At 40.1% G+C, this 23,421-nt stretch overlaps 1 protein-coding gene across 1 annotated transcript in view; it reads right to left on the reverse strand.

Moving 5' to 3' along the window:
• Positions 1-3: 3 nt before the first annotated feature.
• The window catches only part of pcdh19 (protocadherin 19), a 254,469-nt gene continuing 231,051 nt past the window's right edge, over positions 4-23,421 (reverse strand). Inside the window, exon 4 of the mRNA XM_072594681.1 lies at positions 4-4,049. Coding sequence (XP_072450782.1) covers positions 4,036-4,049 — 14 coding nt within the window. The 3' untranslated portion in view covers positions 4-4,035. The remainder of the gene's footprint in view (positions 4,050-23,421) is intronic.

Consider the following 23,421-nt stretch of genomic DNA (forward strand, 5'->3'; position numbering starts at 1 on the left):
CACATGTCCCTTATTTCAGCAATACAGGTGTGTTCAAATCAACAGACTGATAATGGAGAAAAGACCCATTGCAAATAAATTAAGCTTTGAAAAGCCACTTTGAAAATTTGAAAACAGTTTCATATTTGAATCTGCTGTTGAATTGAATTTGAGCCATCTGACGTACAGCTTAAGTCCCCATTTAAAACAAAGGAAAATGGACTTTCTCTACATGTCTCTCCTTTACTTCACTTCATTACGGAGGTTTGTTCTATTTAGGCAGCAGGAGAGTTGATTCCTGAAGCAACAGTCCATGTAAAGACACAGCAGGGATGTCAATGTTCAGATGAGCTGTCACCACAAACCCATTCTTCCTGCTGTTTGGATTGATATGACCAGTGTCAAAAGCTGTGTTTACATTTGTATCCCAGTGTGCCTCCCTTTGGGTACAAGTTCAAGTTCTGCAGCGCTTGCGCTAATGATGAGCTCTGATCTCATAATCTAGAGTTGTTAGCAGCAAAAAAAAACAAACAAAAGTAGGTTGATACTGAATTGGCTTCCTGGCATTTTCTGTTAGCTCTTCATGCAGATAAGTGAAAATATCTAATGTTGCCCTAGGGTTATGTGTCTGTTAACACCAGAGCCATCTGGTATAATTTCCATCTAAGAGTTTGTTTTTCATATTGGTATGACAATGGCAAGATGTTCTCGTTGTGGGTGATGCCTCTCTGGATTTGAATCTGTGTAAATATTCACTCTGCATTGTAGCATAAGATTCCAAACCAGCTAAAGAAGTAAAGTGATTAGATTACCCACCAGGTTGTTTAAAAACGACTGGCTTCCCAATAAAACCAAAGCAACGTGAAGGAGCTAAGTGACGGTGAGCTTATATTACTATATGGAATGCAATGAATTTTGAACTGTTATGGCAAATAAAGGGCTGCATTCTGTGGATGGATCAGCATGGTCTATCAAGTCATGGATTCATACAGTATAGAAACAGGCCCTTTGGCCTAACTCATCCATGCTGACCAAGTTACCCAAATAAAAAGCATCCTTAATTGCCTACATTTGGCCAACGTGCCTCTAAACCTTTCTTATTCAAATGCCTTTTAAATGTTGGACCTACATCTATGACTTTATCTGGCAATTCATTCCACATGCAAACTACTGTGAAAGTTACCCTCAGGTCTTATTTAAATCTTTATCCTCTTGCCTTAAGATAATGTCCCCTAGGTTTGAACTCCCCCATCTTAGCAAAAAGAGCTTTGCTATTCACCTTATGTATGATGTGGAGATGCTGGTATTGGACTGGGGTGGACAAAGTTAAAAATCACACAACACCAGGTTATAGTCCAACAGGTTTAATTGGAAGCTAGTGCTATAACCTGGTGTTCTGTGATTTATAACTTTGTCCACCTTATCTATGCCTCTCATTTAAACCTCTACAAGATCAGTCTTCAACCTCCTACACTCCAGTGAAAAAAGTCCCAGCCTATCCAGCCTCTTTTTCTCAGTCAAACCCTTCAGTCCCGGCAACATTCTGGTAAATCGTTTCTAAATCCTGTCCCATTTAATAATATCCTTCCTACAGCAGAGTGACCAGAACTTTGCACAATACTCCAGAGGAGGCTCACCAATGTCCTGTACAGCCTCAACATGACATCCCAACCCCAATAGTGATTGGTCTGAGCATTGAAGGCAAACGTGTTAAATGCCTTCTTAACCACCCTGCGAGGCAACTTTTAAAGAACTATGTACCTGAACCCCTAAGTCTCTCTGTTCAACAACACTACTCAGGGCCCTATAACAATTATATAAGTTCTGTCCTTGTATTACAAAATGCAATACCTCACATTTATCCAAGTTAAACACCATCCACCATTCCTCAACTCATTGGCCCAATTGATCCAGATCCCTTTGTAATCTTAGATAACCTTCTTCACTGTTGACTATACTAATTTTGGTATCACCTGCAAACTTACTAACCAAAACTCCTACATTCTCATCCACACTGTTTAATTAAATGACAAACTACAATGGATCCAGCACCAATCCTTACAGTAAACCTCTGATCACAGGCTTCCAGTCCAACAAACAACCTCCACCATCACCCTCTGTCTCCTACCATCAAGCCAATTTTGTACCTATTTGGCATCTAGTCCATAGCTGTGCCCCAGAACATGGAAGACCTGGATTATATTTAGCTTGGATTTAAGAACTCCTCATGGTCACAGTAACCTTGAAAGAGAGTTAAATAAAAGGCAAGTATTGTATCACACCATTCCTCAAAATGTCTCAATGATCTACAATATACCTGATGTGTTTTGAAATAGTGTGCCGACAATGGTTGAAAATGCCAGTTGTTTTGCAAGAAGCAAGATACTGCAAAAGTTAATTATTGTCAGCCTCATTTCATGCTGATTATCTGCTGTACATTTGAGGGAGAAGTCCTGACCAGAAACATTGTTCTTCACTGAATAGTGCTCTAGATGTTTTAGAATTTACCTAAACCACCAATTCAGGAAAATTAACATTTTCAGCTAGCAACATCTCTAACAGTGCACTTCAAGACTCTTGCCTGCTGAGATGCTTGACTCCAGAATGGGCTTGCACCCATGACTTGGTGATGATATTCTGGTGAAATCTGTACAACCATGTTGGTCAAAGTGGTTCATGTGTTTAGTCTGATCAAGCTGGATACCACACTACAGCCCCGAGAATGTCAAATTATCTCCACTGCATTGCATGAAATTTTGCTTGAAAAAGAGAAACTCATATCAAAGAGCTAGGGCATTGGTCCAAAGTAAAGGCAGGGGAGGAAACACCAGTGCATCAATTGTTGGTGCTGCCTGTGTTCCTCCTCAGAAGTGTGTACTTGTATCTTGCACTAATGGTTCTTTTATGCTCTTTGTAATTGTTCTTCTTTCAATGGTGCTGTAGATGTTTTGAATTTACCTAATCCACCAATTCAGGTAAAAGGGACTTTGATTTAATGCTTTAGGTAACAGCATTTCTGAAAGTGCACTCTGAGAGTGCTGCCACCTCAGACAACACACTTGTGTCGAGAAAGGGCTTGAGCCCATAACTTTGTGATGAAATTAGTAACATACTAACGTGAATATATTAAATTAATTGTCACGTGTACCGAGGCACAGTGAAAGGCTTTGTCTTATGAGCAATACAGGCAGATCACATAGTTAAATAGCATAGATAGGTAAATAATAGGTAAACAGCGGCATAAACAAAAACACAGGTACAGGCAAATGTTAAAAGTTTGTAAGTCCATTCAGTATTCTAACAACAGTAGCGTAGAAACTGTTATGAGACTGGCTGGCGCGTGTTCAGGCTTCTGTACCTTCTCCCCGCTGGCAGAGGTTGTAGAAAAACATTGCCAGGGTGGGATGGATCTTTGAGAATGCTGGCGGCCTTTCCTTGACAGTGGGCCTAGTAGATGGATTCTATAGATGGGAGGTTGACCTTTGTGACTGTCCAGGCCGAGTTCACCTCTCTCTGTAACTGTCTCTGATCTTGAATGGTACAGTTGCCATACCAGGTAGTGATACATCCAGACAAAATGCTCTCAATGGCACACCTATAAAAGTTGGCAAGGGGATTCGCCGTCAGCTGCCTGAGGAAGAAGGGACATTTTTGGGCCTTTGTAATCAGTGCATCCTTATGGATAAGCTTGTTGTGGAAAACCACCCCCAGGAGCTTGACACTCTCCACTCTTTCCACCTCTGTACTGTTAATGTGTAAAGGTGCATGAGTAACATCTTGCTGGAAGTCAATAAAGAGTTCCTTGGTTTTGCTGACATTGAGAGCTAGGTTGTTCTCAGTGCACCATTTTTCCAGGTCTTCCATCTCCTGTCTGTAGTCTGTTTCATTGCCATCTGAGACTATGGTTGTGTCATCAGTGAACTTGTAAATGGCATTAGTCTGATATATGGTGATGCAGTCATGGGTATACAGTGAGTACAGTACGGGGCTGAGTACACACCCATGGGGGGGCTCCAGTGTTGAGTGTTCGTGACGATGAAATATTGTCCCCAGTCTTCACTGATTGTGGCCTGTGGGTCAGGAAACAGGAAGATAGGAAAATAAATAGTTTGTTTAACCTCTGAAACTGTGGGTGCAATAAGATTGTGACTGATCTATGACCTATTTCATAAAAGATCTGGTAACTCGACATGATAGCGAGATCATGAGTTCTGCCTGGTGCCCTGGCCAATATTTATCCTTCAATTAAAATTACTAAAATAGATTTTCTGCATTTCATCAAATAGCAGTTAGGTTTTCCTGTTGTCTTTCTCATCTTTCGTTCAAATTCTTCCAAGGTCTTGCCTTTCCCTATCCTTATACACACTTCCAGACCTTCAACCACTCAAATACCCTGCAATAAAACAGAAATTGCTAGAGAACGTCAGCGAGTCTCACAGCATCTGTGGAGAGAAAACAGAGTTAACATTTCAGATCCAGTGACTCTTCTCCAGAATGTACTCTGCACTTTATCAATCCTGGTCTCCTGCACATCCTAGATTGTCAACATTATTGCCTCTAACTGATCAGGTCCAAATCTCACATTTCCTGCCTGAACTTCCCAGTCTCTTCAACTCTGTCTTTTTCTTTACAAAGTCCTTAAAACCTAACCTTTCACCAGTGCTCCTGTTGTAAAATCTGCTTATACAAAATGCAGCAAAATTTGACTGATGATGCTTTTGTGAGATGTCTTGGGAAAGTTTACTACATTAAGTTGTAACATAAATATAAGTTGATTTTGATTTTGCTGTTGTTGAAAAATAGTTCATTGATTCCAAAGTGATTTGAGACCTCCTAAGTTCATGAAAGATGCACAGCAAATGAGATTCATTATGTTATTTTCTGCCTTATCTCTTCACCTGGCATAGAATTTCTGAGCTGAGGAGATCACACAAAACATACACTGAAAGTCCCACAGAGGCTGCAAAGGATTGCATCAAGGTCCTCAAGTTTGGATTTAAGATGCTTCCTAAGTAGAAAGAATTTCCATTCAGGGATATAATGCGTTATTTGTGCATTCGTTCATGTTAGCATTTATGTACAGTTCTGTGGGTCACACTATAGCAAGGATGTGAATGCATTGGAAAGAATACAAAACTAAGTTGAGAAAATAAATTTTTCATGCAATGAATGTCTTGGGTCTGGACTGCACTACCTAGAAGTGTGCTGGAGGCAGGCTTGATTGAGACATTCGTGAGGACATTGGATGACTGTTCAAATAGAAAAAAAATGTACAAGGCTATAGTGAACAAGCAGAGTCTTGTTATGTAATGTCCCTTATTTCTAGACTAAAAGGTTTGGTTTCAAATCCCACCTGCCCCAAATGAGTGGCCCAACATGTCCAAATGGCTTATTAAAATAACTATAGGGAGAGAGCAAATGTTTGTTCCCAAGTCATGATGGTTATCAGGAGAGCTGGTGCAGCCTTGATCACTGAATGATCTATGTCTGTTATTTAGAGGCATATGAAAGTGTGGGTAAAATGACAAATTTCTTTGTCAAATGGTGAAGTTCTCTCTCATGCCAGGACCTTCTGGTATCCAACTTCTGGGTCCCATATTTAAAATAGTCACCTAGATATGTCTTCATTCTTTGTAACACAGGTACATCGATCAACACCTGCTCAACACCTATACCCACCTATAAAGACCTCAGAGCCCTCGTAAAAAGCAGTGCCGTGATTCAGCAACATCTCTGGATGGGTACTTCCTACAAATGAAGGGAAACTCCCTTCCAAGGCATGTGAACAGGGACCTGCTTCATCCAATCTAGATGGCTAGATGGAGATATCTGTGACAGGCAGTGCCTGTGATGTTCAGAGACATGACAAGAAGCAGTGCTGAGAGGATGAATGATCTCTTGCAAACCACCATTGTAAGTGCCATGATCTGCACAATGCTTCATTCCCCTGAGTAACAGTTTGTATTGTCAGATCGCTACTGCGTAGGAAAGACACAGACAGGACTGGCTGCCAGGTATCACCAACACAAGTGCAATCAATATCTGTCACTTTGTTGCACCTACTCATGTTGTACTCCTTGCATCACAGTGCTCCTGTCTCTTTCATCTGCCAGAGGTTACACCTAAAAGAGAAAAGGAACTTAACAGTCTACTGTTCATGCACGAGCAACTCACTGACCTTTCGACACAACTGGCAAAACGTATACATCACTGAACTTCTTGTCAAAGGCTTTCATGGGATAAGGGCAGTGCCACAAAACCTGGCTTCAATACCCCTGACAAATACTAGACACAGACATCCAATGAAGATTTATTGATTTCCAGTCTTTGGTCACATTTAACTACCTTTTATTTCAGAACACTCTTAACTTTCCCAATACTACATTCTTCTTGCAAGTGTCACAAAGGGACAGCACTCATAGCTCTGGGCATTCACATTTCAATTTCTATCAATGCAGGTAATTGCTCTCACCCATGCTCATGTCTCTGAATGCCTCGATTCTTCGACAAAAGCATGTGCTCAGGCAGCATGCACGCAATGTTTGGGAGCAGAGGGCTGTTCATGAAATCAGGGTGTTCACGAGACCTGAACAGCAGGAAGCTGAGCTGGCAGGAGAGAGAAGAGCATGCTTGTTCAGAAGGAGAGAGTGCATGTCTGAAGGCATCTAACAATAAAGCCTTGAAGCAGCTACTCCCAGCCGCGCATCAAACATGGAATCTTAATCTCACCACGGACAATATGCAATTGTAACAATCTTTGTTTTCATACACAGCCTCCAAATCCCATTTACAATTTAAGACCAGCCCCCAAACCCATCTCTCCCAGCCACACACACAACACACTTCTGAGGAGGAACACAGGCAGCACCATCAAGGTCTTCCAACCCCATTCTCCACCAAAGCAGATACCTTCTTCGAGGTGTGTAACCTATTTCAAGCAGATTTAGGTTCACATTCCAGTCAGTGCAGCACATGCATGAGCCAACACCTAGACGAGGAAGAGACAACCGAGCTCTTTGACACTCGGAGAACTGCTGGAGAATAGGCTGAGCTTGTTACAGATGAAGAGTTTCTGATCACATTAACAAGCTGAGGGAGGTGCAGACTCAAACTGGGGAAAGCCTGGCATAGGGTAAGAGACTATGTGCAGCCTACAGCAAAGGGAAAAGGAATCCACCCAAGCTCCAGCTGATGTTCCAACTCCAGCATGTGACTGCTTGGGTTGATGCCATGGAGATGGTGGAAGGCAGCAATTCTTGTTTTTGTTTCTGACCTTGATCTCCTTCTAGGTGTCTCCTCCCTCAAAGGGTAGGGGAGGTGACATTATTTGCTGACAGAAAAGCGTATAGAGACAGACAGGTATCCAGGAATTGTTCACTCAGTACACTTGAGAGGTGCTACATCCTGCCCAACGCAGGGACCCAAATGCCCACACCAGCTCAGGTCCATGGGTTTGCTCCTGCACTTACGCAGGAGAGGCCCAGCAGGCAGAAGCCTTCCATGTCACATGCCACCAGTAGACACCTGCCAAAGCCATCTGTAGCATTACAGCAAAGAATCCTTCCAACATGCCAGCGCAGCTACCAAGGTAGCATGAAGATAGAGTGATGGAAGAAGATGAAAGAAAGCTGAAGTCATTTGGTGTGAATGAGTGTGAATGTTTTATAAAGTGCTGAAGAGAATAAATGTGACATGATTTTATTAACTCCTGTGGTCCTGTGCATTTTTTTTCTGCAACGGTTTTTCATTCCATTCGAGGTTCGGTGAGGGATGATGGTCACCCTTAATGCTCACATGTGACTTGAGCACAGAATTGCACAGAGCATTGATACTCTCATGTTCAAGTCTCTTCTGGAAAGAGGAAACCCCTGCAGAAGGAGGATCATAAATGACCTGGTTGTGTTTTGTGAGTCAATCTGCAAGATGCATTCCTTTTATATCTCTGTAAAACAAATGTAAATTGTGTGATTTATTTTAACGTGATTTATTTTGGATTTTTGAATTTTGAGTTGGTGACATATGTGTTCGGCCTGTGTCTGTGAAGGGGTTTAATAATTAGCTTGTCAGTATTTCTATATTTGTTTAAAACAGTATTAGCGAGAGAGATTTCCTGGAAAGTAATGAGGATCTGATTTCATTAGAAGTATTTGTAAGCAACCAGTTCTGATGAAGAATCATCAAAACTCGAAACATTAGCTTGCTCTCTCTCTGATGTTATATGACCCGCTGTGATCTCCAGCATTTGTTGTCTTCAGTACATATTCTAGCATCTGCAGTAATTTGTTCCTATAAAATAAACAATTGTTCATTTGACTTTTAATTTAGACATTCAGAGATTTTTTTAAAAAAGAAAATTGATTAGGGGAAACTGTCGCAGATTGGGACAAAGTTTTGGGTTTCATTTTGGCAAATTTCCTGAAGTTTTGGCTAAAACTGGATGTGGAAAATAGTTGCTCTTGAAAAAAGTAAAGTAGTTTCAGTTTGTTAAGAAATGAGCTATCTCAGTGAAAGGAATTTAGATTAAAAGTGTCAGATCAGACATTTTTGGTTATGACACCAAAGGAGTTATCTGAAGCTGAGAAAGTCTAAGCTCAGTCGTTTAAGGGATCAAAAAAGGGTTTGTCAGATTCTCAAATAAGGGAATTAAAGCCACAATTGAAGTAAGCTCAAGAGATTTGATAGAGAAAGGTGTGAGTACTGCAAAAGGATGTTTAGGGGAAATTTGAAAATGGCTTTGAATGGTGATCAGAGTTTTCTGGAAGACCTAACAATGGATTATTTGATATCTTGGACTAAAGTGAAACAGAGAGACACAGGAAATAATTTGAAAGTAAATGTAAAAGCTGGATCTCAGAATGATGAGTTGATTCATTTGACTGTCTAGCATTTAGAAAAATAAGAAAGGAAATCTGAAGTTGGGATGTCATGGCTAGAATTAGCTCAGATCAAGTTAGAAATAAAGGATCATGAATTAGAAGATAAAGAGAAGAGAATGATATATATATTTGAAAAGAGGGATACAGAATTAAGATAACTTGAAAAGGAAAGGAAAATTAAATTAGAAAGACTTGAAATCCAAGGAAAAGTTAGGGAAATGTAAATGTAGATATGAAAACTATAGCAGCAGTACAAAATGAGCATGTTTCCTTGTACTGTACTAAGAAGGGAGAGATGACTCAGGATACTGAGTAATGAAAATTATTTTCTCAAATATTGGCAAAGAAAATCAGACCACTGGAGCTTTGAATCAAGGAGGTAAACCAATAAAGATATTGAGAGAACTAGAGCAAGTTAGTCACTGATGCTGAGTAATGTCCGAGTAATGAGATACTATTTGTCTTCCAGAGGAGTTAATGAAGAAGAAAATATTAATTGGAAGTATACATGGAGTTTAAAAACTGGTCTCATTATATAGAGTTGGAGTAAAGAGTGACTTGTTAAATGGAGAAGTTGCATGGGAATACGAAAACAAATTCTTGTCAAAGGAATTTATTTTATTTTGAGAAATTACTTAACAGGTCCAAGAATATTGGCTTCACTAATGGTGGTAGAAGCAACCAGAGAATGCAGCCAAAACCGAAATGTTATATGAAAACTACCCTGGATTGTTTTGACTACCATAATATACCCGAGTAAAAGTCAATCCCATGTAAATGTCAACACCTTAATTTTGGCCAAATAGTCTGGAATTTTCCATATATCTCCTGTAAAAGTTGACCTTAGTTCTTCACAAATAACAGATGAATGTTTGAGTCAGTGTGCCAGCTGTCATGTCCTGCTCCAGGATTCCAGTATCCAGTATACGGGCATGAATTTCAGCCCCTCAAAAATAACATCCATGTAATAGTCAACCCCATAAATTTAACCTTAAAAAGTAGTCAATGAAATTGAGTATTACTCGCATATATATGTTAGATCTCAAGCTCATGGAATTAGTCAATAAGAAAAGGCGGATATAAAACAAAGAGATGTTTTGGAAATTCAATTATTGGATATACTTTACAAAAATTTAACTATATAAGGATGACAGCAAAGAGATTGAGGCTGCTTTTTATTTAGCCCATTTCCTTTTAATAGAAATGTTACAAAGAGATCTGAAATTGAGAGAGATTTATATAAAAAAAACTAGTCAGAAGTTGAATAAAAAACAAGGCAAGAGTATTATTATTTGAAACACAAAGTATTAATAAGGACATGGAGACCACCTCAAATACCAGCCAATGAGGAATGAGTAGTAATTCATCAGGTAGTATTTTCATTGAGTGCCATAATGAAATTCTTTGATTGGTCAGAAAATTCCAATGGCAGGTTTCTTTAATATTAGGAAAATGCAGATTAAATTATTAAACCACCTCATTGGCCAAAATGATGTTCTCCTTTCCATGGGTCTTGCGGTGTCTTGGCTACTGTGCAGAGAATTTTGGCTGTAGCTACTTTTAGACTTTACTATTCCAACAACTCCAGGCTGGTCTCCCACATACTACCATCCAGAAACTTGGGATCATCCAAAACTCTGCTTCCCATTGTTCCAACTCACACCAAGTCTCAGTCAGCGATTATTTCCAGTCTCAGGTCAACTAACATCTTGACTTCAAAATTCTCTCTTTTTTTCAAGTTGCTCCGCAGCTTCACCCTTTTCTATCTCTGCTTTTCTGCCTGCACAAGCTTCCGAGAGTTCTGTTGTGTCATAAAATTCCTCACAACCCTCTGACTGAAAAGTCGTTTGTCACCCTATCCAACCAAAAACAGACTACTTGGCAATGACATTACACTAAAAGCAACCTTAACTGTTCAGGGTGAGTCTTCCATCCTGTTCTGGAAGGAAGTCATGCCTTAGATTTGCTAACATCTCTTTCACTCCCAGAAATTGCAGAATGGAGTAAAAGCCAATCCTCAAGGGAGAAGACTGATAGGGTCTGGACTTAAAGGCAAGTGCAGGCAAGGGAGTAATGAGCTTGGAAAGGGGGTGCCTCCATTGGACTCAATATAAACTCCAAAGGAGGTGCCTCCCATTCCTGTCCAACTGTAGCCCATACACTATCAATAGCCATTAATATGGGAGATAGAAGGCCAACTGATTTCATCCCCCTCCCGCCTCCCGTTGCACTTCAAACAAAATGGTGGAGTGGTAGGGCTTGTAAAGTTCAGCCCATAATGTCTCTGTGAAGCAGCTTGGGATGTTCTGCAATTTGATAGGGTGTGTATAAATTAAAGTGGCTGAATGCATGATGAGATTTTGGTATTCAGTGAATTGAGCTTTGTTTGAACTTCCTGTCTGTTATGACAGATCTTTTCTTATGTGGCAAAAATGCACATTTAACCTAACAATGCTTTTATTTGTTGGACAATACAGATGGATCTTCATTTCATTTTTTATCTGACAAGAGGGATTTCTAACCGTATGGTCCTCCCACAGTACTGGATCAAGTATTAGCCATTTCAAAGATTTTAGCTCATTACCTTCTTGCTCAGAGATACAACTGCACCCGTGGAGTACATCTAGTGCTGATGTTGTCCTACTTTGAAATATCACTTTGTTCACTTCGAGTTGCCATACATAACAACACAGTGGGTGAAGATATAAAAAGAAGCAGGAGTAGGCATGGAGAAAACGCATTAATAAAATCAATCATTGCTATATTTTTATTTATCTCCAGATGCTTCCAATTTCAAAGAATCTTACACTCAGCCATATATTAGTGACATTGATGGGATTTGAACCAAGAGCTTAAATATGAAGGAATGTGCATGAAGTGTCTAATAACTTGAGTAATAAGATGAATGCCTTGAATCCCATCAAGATGGGAGAGTGCAAATAACTAAAAGCTGAATCATTTTTACTTTCAATGTTAAGGCAATTTTCCCAATCTTCCAGTATAGATGTATGTTGGTAAAGGTCTGACAAAGAGTCACCAGACTCAAAATGTTAACTCTACTTTCTTCACACAGATGCTGCCAGACCCGTTAAGATTCACCAGCAATTTCCGCTTCAGCTTTTTTTCTTCCCTGGCTTACGACCTGAAATAACTCTTCAGAGGCCGCTATCCACCCACCGTTCTTTATTCGCGAATGCATAGCCTTTGATAATAGCACTGCCTCTCACTGATTCACATATTTAGCATCTCAATATCCCTGACATTCACCCTTTTATGTCAGCTAGACCTTCCTGATTGGACCAGATTAACAGCCTCAATCAGGAAACTCCCATTCTATGGATCCCTTTGTCTGTCTTTTTGTTTTTGCCTCTCTGGGCTCCTTTTCCACCTTTGCATTCACTACCCACCCCACACAACTCTCCAACTCCCCCCGCCCCCCCTCCGACAGCAAACATAGGTACTATTTTTTCTTAGCTACCTCAGTTCTGAAGAAGGGGTACTGTCTTTCCTCTACAGATGCTCTCAGACCTGATCAAAGTTCTCCAGATTTTGCTGCTTTTGTATGTTTCAAAACTAATTTGTGTTTCGTACTGGGTATGTCTAGTCCTAAAAATGCTCACAGATAATTTGTTGACCAATAAACACCACAGAAATTAGAGTTCAGAAAAAAAATCTCCACGTGAACATTATATGCATCCACAGGCAAGGAACAGTTAAAAGCTCCAGAAGGCAAAGATTTAACTGCAGATCTGAAGGCTTTGGGAGCATAAGTTGCTAGTCTTCTGTGCAACAACAACTTCTGTGTTGATATATTACCGTTTCTAAGCAAAAAGACATTCTGGAGACAGATTGCATAGACTGGCAGTGATAGTTCATTGACTGGCAGGGTCCAGGCCATCATGGGAGGGGGAATTGAACTTCAAGAAGATTGGCAAGACTCGCCCCCCCTGTGACAGGATTACTACAGTAATAGAGTAGAATGCTGCAATAATAAAATTTGCAATGGCACATAAAATGTTCCCTGCAGTTTACAGAGATCTAAGGCAATAAACTCCGCAGTCCTGTGGAGCTGCAGTAAAACACATCCTTGCATGTACAGCTGAGGCCATTGAATTCTGTAGCTTTTTACCTGCAACTATGAGCAAATGGAGGGAATGACACTGCAGCGGAAATGTGAGCAGCTGTCTCTACAGTTGCTGGCAGTTGGAGGTGCCCACATGTAACAGTATAAATTTTGCAATTGTAGAGAGCAGCAGTGCTCTTGGAAATTACAGTACATTAAAACCATGGTGTATCCTCACAGTACGCCTCTGACATCTGAAGCTGAGATACAGGCCAACAAGTTGAGTCAATCTGATTTAGCCACAAGTTGAGTCAAAGTAGTTGTCAGTGGACAGAAGCTTATACATTGACAGAGAAAATCTGTACTAGATGCTAAGACAATTAGAGTAGTGAGGGTGGGATGGAGGAGTTGGATGGGAGAGTGCAAATAACTAAAAGCTGAATCATTTTTACCTTCAATGTTAAACACAAAGCCAAAGAACGGGCACAATTTACAACAGAGCAGTCATAGAGGGAGTGCACAAACTGAAGGTCACTAATCCAAATGGTGGGATAATTATAACATTTTAATTCTCAACTAACCCACCCACGGGATAGCTACCCATTTTATATGCCTTCTTTAAACTTCACTGACTTCAATAGACACAAAATCAAACACATATAAAACAGGTATTCAAATCAAACTTAACAGTTTTGCACCAAGCAAGTCAGGTCCAATTGTAAACCAGTCACTGGATGAAGGATAGGTGAATGCTGATATTGTCGCAACACTTTTTGCCAGATCTATATGTTGAAAGCACATTTTATTTGGTAGCTGTGTCGCAAACTTCAAGATAAAATCAGTAGCTAGGAGACCGGCCCAGCACAACCTTGAAGAAAAAAAACATCATAAACCTAGGATCAAATATAACAGGACTACGTTGACAAAATGCAGTTTGAATTTCTGACTTCCAAGAATGTTGAGTGCCACACAGAAGTTGCAGGCACCGTAAATTATAATGACACATTTTGTGTTTGAAAGCAAAGCAGCGCACCTAATGGAGTTAGTTAATATCCAGTAGGAAAATATACCTGCCAATACAATGCAGACCTCTCATAGTCACAAGTGAGACATGTGTACCTAGTCATCTTAATCAAATCAGAAGATTGTCCAGATATCTTTTTGGGAACAGGCTACCTCCAGGGCAAATATTAGTAGCCTCAGTATTCTGAGATGAAAGTAGTGATTCATCCAACCAGCAAAGTAAGAGCTGCAATAAAATGCCAGCTCAAGAAGTCAAAAGGATTGTTAATCTAAATATGATGGACACAGTCACCAATCTCACTCAGTGAGCTTTAATTCTGGCCTAATTAATAAAACTATGAAAAAAATAAATATCTGCATTGAACTTTGAGATTTAAACAGCTATAAGGCAATGTGAATATCCCTGTCTATCATAGAGGAATTATTATCAGACTTAAGCTGGGTGAAAATCTTTAATATTTAGTGTGTCGTTCTTGATAGAAAGCATTCCTGTATTAATGTACTATGCCATTTGGCAGTTACTGATTGTGGATGCCCTTTGGGTTTCTAATTTCAAATTCAAGTCTCATCAAAGTAGTTCTGAGGTTTCTGCACAAACTTTTTTGTTTGCGTAAACGATTTCACTGGTTCAATGTGACCGTCCATACCTTTGGTCCAGAAATATTCAGTATGCTGTGAGATTTTTTTGCTGTGTCTGCCAAGAGCAATCCATGATACGCAACATCTACAAAGCACAAGCTTGCAAAAACTACTTGAAAGTGCATAAAATATGTTATTGCTATAAGTAATTTGTATTGAGGTGTATCTGACAGGATAATGCTTCTTTGAAGTAGAAGTTGAAAAATGTCCCTTCTGAGGGTAGCACGAGATGAGGCCATTCTTAAAGTTGAGGTTATGCTGTGGAAGCATCAGTCAACTGCTCAATAAGATAGAAACGCAATGACTAATAACATGTGTCAGGCATTCAGCTCAAACCTACTCTGCTATTCAATATGATCATGGCTCATCCTTTAACTCAATGCCAAATTCCTGCTTTCAAGGGTAATTCCATACCCTTGATGCCTTTAAAATTTAAAAGTTATCTATCTCTTTCTTGAATATACTCAGTGACTTGGCCTTAGCTGCCTTCTGTGGGTAGAGAATTCCATAGGTTGCTACTGTTTGAGTGAAGAAATATGTCCTTTACCCTGGTCTACCCTGTATCTTGAGACTGTGTTCTCTTGTGCCAGACTCCTCAACAGGGAAAACATCATCTCTGAATCTAGTCTGTCTGGCCTCATTAGAATCAGATTTCCTCTCAGCCCAGTGAACCTGCAAGGCACTTCCTTTATGGCAAGTATGTACTTTTCTTTAGTAGACAGAATATAATAACATGAGATACTCCAGGTGTAGTCTCAACAAGAATCTGTATAACTGTAGCAAGAAATCCCTACATTTGAGCACGAAATCTCTTTCCGACATTATGTGTCTCTAATTCCTTGATACATTTGTCTGTCTGCATTCATTGACTGGCATAGAAGTACACCCAGATTGCTTTGTATATCCACACTTCCCAATACATTGTCATTTAAATAATGCTCTTCATTTTTGCTTATCAATTAAGAGAAAGTGAGTACTGCAGATGCTGGAGATCAGACTCAGTCGTATGTGTGGTGCTGGAAAATCACAGCAGATCAGGCAGCATCCGAGGAGCAGAAGAATCGACGTTTCGAGCAGAAGCCCTTCATCAGGAATTTCCGATTATCGCTCTGAATTGTACAGTTATCTCAGCTTTCCATATTGTCCAGTATCTGATATATGTTTGTCCACTCACTCAATGTATCTAAATCATCTTGAAGCTTCCTTACTCTTTGTAACTTATAATCCAGCCCAGTATTGACAATGAACTTTGAAATGTTGCATTTGGTTCCTTCATAAATACAAGCATTGATCATTATGATAACCTACTCATCAATGACTGCTGCTTTGCGCAGTTCTATTTATTCCTACTCTCTATTTCCTGTCTATCAACCAATTCTGAATTTATGCCATTATTACCACATTTTACATGCGGTTTACCACCAACGTCTTAGGATGGACTTGATCAATTGCTTACTGCAAATATCACATATACCACATCTCCTTTATCTATTCTACCAGCTACATCTGGTAGATTTGTTAAGCATGATTTACTTTTTATTAATCCATACTGTTTTTTTCCCGATCCTTTAATGATTTTCAAATGTTCTGATACAACATATTTTATAATAAACTCTAATGATCAATGCTTGTATTTATGAAGGAACCAAATGCAACATTTCAAAGTTCATTGTCAATACTGGGCTGGATTATGAGTTACAAAGAGTAAGGAAGCTTCAAGATGATTTAGATACATTGAGTGAGTGGACAAACATATATCAGATGCCGGACAATATGGAAAACTGTGATAACTGTACAATTCAGTGTGATAATCGGAAATTCCTGATGAAGGGCTTCTGCTCGAAACGTCGATTCTTCTGCTCCTCGGATGCTGCCTGACCTGCTGTGATTTTCCAGCATCACACATACTACTGATGTTAGGCTAACTGGACTGTAATTCTTTGTGTTTTCTGTCCCTTTGTTTTTAAATGGTGGGGTTAAATTTGCAGGCAATCTGTAGGAATTGCTCCAGAGTCCATTGAATTTTGGAAGATGACCATCAATGCATCCAATATTCCCAATGCCATTTCCTTGAATATTCTGGAATATAAATTATCATATCCTGGTGATTTGTCAATCTTTAACCCCATTAACTGCCCCAGCACCATTTTCTGACTAACATTGACTTCCTTCAATTCAGTGTTCTCACTAGATCCTTGGTTTCCTACCATATCTGGAAGGTAATTTGTGACCTTTTTTTCTGAAGACTGAACCAAAATATGTGTTCAATTGTTTTTTATATCCCATGATAATTTCTTACCTTCTGACTGTAAGGCATTTCCTTACATTTTTCTTTACAAATTCTGTTCTCTACATTTTTAAAGATGCTTTTACAGTCAGTTCTACGTTCGCTACAATTTTACTCTGGTACACTACTTTCTCATTCTTGATCAAATTTTATGTCTTCCACTGAATTCTAAATTGCTCCCAATCCTGAGTATTACTGTTTTTTTTTGTGTCAATTTTATGTGTCCCTTCTTTCGATCCAATCCCATCCTTAATTTCTTTGGAAGCCATATTAAAGCAATTTTTCTTCTTTATTTCTGCACCAGTCCATCCCTTGCTAATTTGTACCCCACACTCTCATAGTTCTCTTTATTTAGATTCAAGACCCTAATTTCAGAATCAACTACTTCATCTCCACCTTAATCTATCTATTTTATAGTCATTCTTCTCCAAAGTTCTCTGCAAACAAAACCTTTGATTAATCTTTTCTTACAGCACTGTAAACAATCTAGAATAGTTTGTTCTCTGGTTGGTTCCTCAACATATTAGTCAACAAAACCATGATCTACATACTCCAGGAAATCCTCCTCCAAAACACCATTCTTAATTTGGTTTGTCCAACCTGTATGTATAATGTAAAATCAAAGATCACCCATGATCATCATTGTACCCTTATTGCACGTATCTCTGATTTCTTGTTTAATGCATTCCTTTGTATCTCCACTACTGTTTGAGGGTCTATATGCAATCCCTAACAGTATTTTCTGGTTGATGTTATTTCATATCTCGCCCCATGCAACTATCACTTGATGGTTTTACAAGCCAATACCTTTCCTCTTGATTACATTGACTTATGCCTTTACTAACTATGCTACCCCATCTCCTTCCACTTTTTATCTCTCCTTCCTAAATAATTAATACACTTGGATGTGCAATTCCCATCCTCACCTATCCTGCAGCAATGTAGCTGTAATTACAACTATACAATTGGTTATATTTATCTGTGGTACTTATTCATCTAGCTGATTGCAAATGTACCATCCGGTTAGATACAAAGCCTTTAGACTTGTCTTTTTTTTACTGTTTTTCACCTTAGCTTTATTTTACACTGTGGCCCTATTTGTTTTATACCTTTGTCTTACAGCCTCTCATCCAGTTTCAGCCTTCTGTTAGCCCCATCACAATTTCACAACAGGCGGCAATGTTGTTTTAAAACAAGCAGCCCCAAACGTATGGTAGCCCCCAAGGTCAACATAGGATATTCTATTCAGTTTAATGTCCCTGATGTGCATTTTTAAAAAAAATTCTCTCTGCACAGACTGCTTCCTTTTGTGATCATTTTTATTTCTTACACGGTTGGCACAACCTTGAAATAGTAATTGTCTCTTTAAGAAAGAATGATAGAATCTTGCAGCTCAGAAACAGACTATTATGCTGGTGCTAACTCTTTGGAAAGCTGTGTAATTGACCCTACTTCCCTGCTCTTCCTCCATAGCCCTACAAATCTTTCTCTTTCAAGTACACATCTAATTCCCTTGTGAAAATTATGATTGAAGCTGCTTCTATCACCATCAGATATTTCATTCCAGATCATAACAATATGCTGCTAAATCAGTTCTCCTCATCTCTCCATTGATTCTTTAGCTAATTATCGTAAATCTGTGTCCTCTGGTCACCAATCTTGCTGCTCTTGGAAACTGTTTTTTGCCTTATCTACTGCATAAAAGCCCTTCATAACTTTGACACATCTACAGGGTATCTCTTTCACCTTCTCAGCACTAAAGAGAACTACCCGAGCTTCTCACACATCCTAACTGAGGAATATCTGAAGTTGTGAATTCTCATATTCAGCAATTCTAATGAAATGTGATCTCTGAAAGCTTGCAGAGAATAAGGATTAGTCCAGAAAAGCAAAATGTCATTGCGCTGATACAAAAGGAACACAGAGCATTCAAGAGTTTTGTTAATGGCCATTTCTCAGTTTGCGGTAACAGGTTGTATCATGGTGGGGTATAGGCTCAATTTCTCTTTCCCACTACATTCTCGATCATAACATTACAATTGCACAGAATCTACGTGCTCTTAACAGAGAGAAGGGAAATTCTAAGGAAAGTTCATTGCTGTGACACTGTCATGTGTTTCCAATTGCTTGATCTATTTAGAGTCATAGAGTCATAGAGATGTACAGCATGGAAACACACCCTTCAGTCCAACCCGTCCATGCCGACTAGGTATCCCAAACCAATCTAGTCCAACCTGCCAGCACCCGGCCCATATCCCTCCAAATCCTTCCTATTCATATACCCATCCAAATGCCTCTTAACTTTGCAATTGTACCAGCCTCCACCACATCCTCTGGCAGCTCATTCCATACATGTGCCACTCTCTGTGTGAAAAAGTTGCTCCTTAGGTCTCTTTTATATCTTTCCCTCTAACCCTAAACCTATGCCCTCTAGTTCTGGACTCCCCGATCCCAGGGAAAAGACTTTGCCCATTTATCCCATCCATGCCCCTCATGATTTTGTAAACCTGTATATGGTCACCCCTCAGCCTCCGACACTCCAGGGAAAGCAGCCCCAAACTGGTCAGCCTCTCCCTATAGCTCAAATCCTCTAACCCTGGTAACATCCTTATAAATCTTTCCTGAACCCTTTCAAGTTTCACAACATCTTTCCGATAGGAAGGAGACCAAAATTGCACGCAATATTCCAACAGTGGCCTAGCCAATAGCTGTACAGCCACAACATGACCTCTCAACTCCTGTACTCAATACTCTGACCAATAAAAGAAAGCATACCAAACACCTTCTTCACTATCCTGTCCACCTGCGACTCCACTTTCAAGGAGCTATGAACCTGCACTCCAAGGTCTCTTTGTTCAGTAACACTCCCTAGGACCTTACCATTAAGCGTATAAGTCTTGCTAAGATTTACTTTCCCAAAATGCAGCACTTCGCATTTATCTGAATTAAACTCCATCTGCCACTTCTCAGCCCATTGGCCCATCTGGTCAAGATCCTGTTGTAATCTGAGGCAACCTTCTTCACTGTCCACTACACCTCAATTTTGGTGTCATCTGCAAACTTACCAATTGTACCTCTTATACCCACATCCAAATCATTTATGTAAATGACAAAAAGTAGAGGACCCGGCACCGATCCTTGTGGCACTCCACTGGTCACGGGCCTCCAGTCTGAAAAACAACCCTCCATCACCACCCCTCTGTCAGTTTGAGCCAGTTCTGTATCCAAATGGCTAGTTCTCCCTGTATTCCATGAGATCTAACTTTGCTAACTAATCTTCCATGGGGAATCTTATCAAACACCTTACTGTTGTGAAGATCTAGTTGTAGAAGGTGACGTTTGACGAACATTTGACCAAGTGTGTCATCAAGGTGGTCAGGAAGATTGAAGTCAATCAAAATCGAAGGGAAAAGTCTACTCTCCGCTGGTTGGAACCATACTAAGCTGACAGGAAGATGGATGTGGTTGCGGAAGGAGCTCCTTGTATCCTTGGTTCACCCATTCAGTTCCTTCACCAATGACCTTTCCTCAAACATATATCTTAAATGGGAATACTTGCCAATGTTTCCACAAATATTTTTCATAAGAAAACTAAAAGAGGTTGTATCCTCATGCAGGAAAATCTGGGAAATATTCAGGATTGAGATTTTACCTGGCAGATGATATTCATTTTACATAAGGCCTAAGAAATCAGCATAAGACCATAAAATATAACTGCAGAATTAGGCCATTCGGCCCATGGAGTCTGCTCCACCATTCAACTTTGGCTGATATATTTCTCAAGCCCATTCACCTGACTTCTCCCTGTAATCCCTGATCCCCTTTCTAATCAATAAATTGTTTATCCCTGTCTTAAATACACTCAATGAGTTGACCTCCACAGCATTCTGCATCAATGAGTTCACAGATTAATTACCCTTTGACTGAAGAAATTCCTCCTCATCCCTTCACTCTGAGGATGTATCCTCAGTCTTAGTCTCTCCTACTACTGGAAACTTCCTTTCAACATCCATTATATCCAGGCTTCTCAGTATTTTGTAAATTTGAATGAAATTCCACGCTCCTCCCACTTCACCATTCTAACCTCCATCGCACACAAACCCCAGAGTATTAAACCATTCCTCTTATGACAAGCCTTTCATCCCTGGGATCATTCTTGTAAACCTTCTCTGGCCCTCTTTCTTCACCAGCACATCATTCCCTAGATGCATGGCCCAAAAGTGCTCGTGATATTCCAAATGCCATCTGATCAGAGCCTTAAACAGCACAGCAGTACATATCTGCTCTTGTGTTCTAGCCCTCTTTAAATCAATGCTAACATTGCATTTGCCTTCCTAACTGGCAACTGAACCTGCAATGTTAACCTTAAGAGAAACCTAACTGTAGTCCCAAATCCCTTTGTGCTTCAGATTTCTGAAGCCTTTTCTCACTTAGAAAATAGTCTACTCTTCCATTCTATCTACCAAAGTTCATAACCTCACACTTTCACATGTTGTATTCCATTTTTTAAAAAATTCATTTGTGGAACATGGGCATCACTGGCTGGTTAGCATTTATTGCCCAACCCTAATTGCCCTTGAGAAGGTGGTGGTGAGCTGCCTTCTTGAACCTGCAGTCCACTCTGTGGGTTGACCCACAATGCCATTAGGAAGGGAAATCCAAGAACTTGACCCAGTGACAGTGAAGGAACAGCAATTCATTTCCAAGTCAGGATGGTGATTGACTTGAAGGGGAACTTGCGAGTGGTAGTGTTCCCATGTATCTGCTGCCCTTGTCCTTCTAGATGGAAATGGTTGTGGGTTTGAATGGTGCTGTCTAAGGAACTTGGGTGAATTTCTGCTGAACATTGTGTAAATAGTACACACTACTGCTACTGACCGTTAGTCAGGGAGGGAGAGGATGCTTGTGGATGTAGTGCCAATCAAACGGACTCCTTTGTCTTGAATGGTGTAAAGCTTCTTGAGTGTTGTCGGAGCTGCACCCATCCAGGTAAGTGGGGAGTGTTCTATCACACTCCTGATCTGTGCCTTGTAGATGATGGAAGGGCTGTGGGCAGTCAGAGGTGAGTTACTCACCGTATTATTCCTAGCCTCTGAGAACTATTGATTCCAGTTTTGCTATAGCTCCATGATGCCACACTCAGTCAATGTAGGCTTGATATCAATGGCTGTCACTCTCACCTCACCTCTGGAATTCAGCTCTTTTGTCCATGTTTCAACCAAGGTGGTAATGATTCACTTGTAGGCCAGACGAGGTAAAAATGGCAGATTTCCTTTCCTGAAGAACATTAGTGAACCAGATGGGTTTTTCCGGAAATCAACAGTGGACTCTTAGTTCTGACACTTCGAAAAAAAATTCAATTCAAATTCCATCATCTGTGAGTTGTCCAGCAATAACACCACTAGGCCATCGCCTCCTCTGGCACTTCTTTGCCCTAGCCTGCGTAAGTCCTTCTGCAGCTACCCCACTTCCGAAGCACTACCTGTCCCTCTGCCTGGTTTTGTGTTTTATGCAAATTCAGTAACAATACCTTCAGTTCCTTCATCTAGATTGTTAATGTATAACATAAATAGTTGTGGTCCAACATGGACTCCTGTAGAACTCCACTAGCCACCAGCTGCCATCCTGATAATGACTCTGTATTCCCACTCTCTGCTTTCTGCCAGTCAGCCAGTCCTCTATCCATGCCCCTAACACCATGATACCTTGTCAAAGGCCTTTTGGAAAGCCAAATAGATCATGTAACTTGGCTCTCCTTCATCTAACCTGCTTGTTACCTCCTCAAAACATTCTAACAGATTTGTCAGGATGACTTTCCCTTTGATGAAGCCATGTTGACTCTCCCCTATTTTACCGCGCACTTCCAAGTATTCTGCAATCTCATCCTTAAAAATGGACTCCAAAATCTTACCACCAACCAAGCCTATAATTTCCCATCTTTTGCCTCCCTTTCTTCTGAAACAGTGGTGTTACATTTACTATTTTCCAGTCCTCTGGGACCCTCCCTGACTCCAGTGATTCCAGAAAAATCACCACCAATGCCTCTACAATCTTTTCAGTCATTTTCTTCAGAATTCTAGTGTGTAGTCCATCTGGTTTGGCCACCTTTAGACCTTTCAACTAACATTTACTTCTGCCCCTGACTTTCTTGAAGCTCTGGTGTGGTGTCTTCCACTGTGGAAGCAAAGTACCAATTCTGTCCTCTTGTTATTTCTTTCTACCCAATTCTACTTATCTGGCCTCATTCTTCAGCAGTCCAATGTACACTGCTGCCTCTGTCTTACCTTTTTGATATCTTGAAAGAATCTTGCAATCATCTTTTATATTACTAACTTGCTTACCTTCCTATTTCATTTTCTTACCCCTTATTGCTTTTTGTTTTCAGTTATCCTCTGTGTATTTTTAAAAGCTTCCCAATCTTCTAATTTCCTACTAATCTTCACCACATATATGCTTTTCCTTTTACTTTTATACTGTCCCTGACTTCCCTTGTCAGCCATGGTTGCCTCATCCTCCCCTTTTTATGTTTCCTCTTCCTTGGGGAAGTTTCTGCC

The sequence above is a fragment of the Chiloscyllium punctatum genome, chromosome 25 (assembly GCF_047496795.1).
Source record: "Chiloscyllium punctatum isolate Juve2018m chromosome 25, sChiPun1.3, whole genome shotgun sequence".
NCBI lineage: Eukaryota > Metazoa > Chordata > Chondrichthyes > Orectolobiformes > Hemiscylliidae > Chiloscyllium > Chiloscyllium punctatum.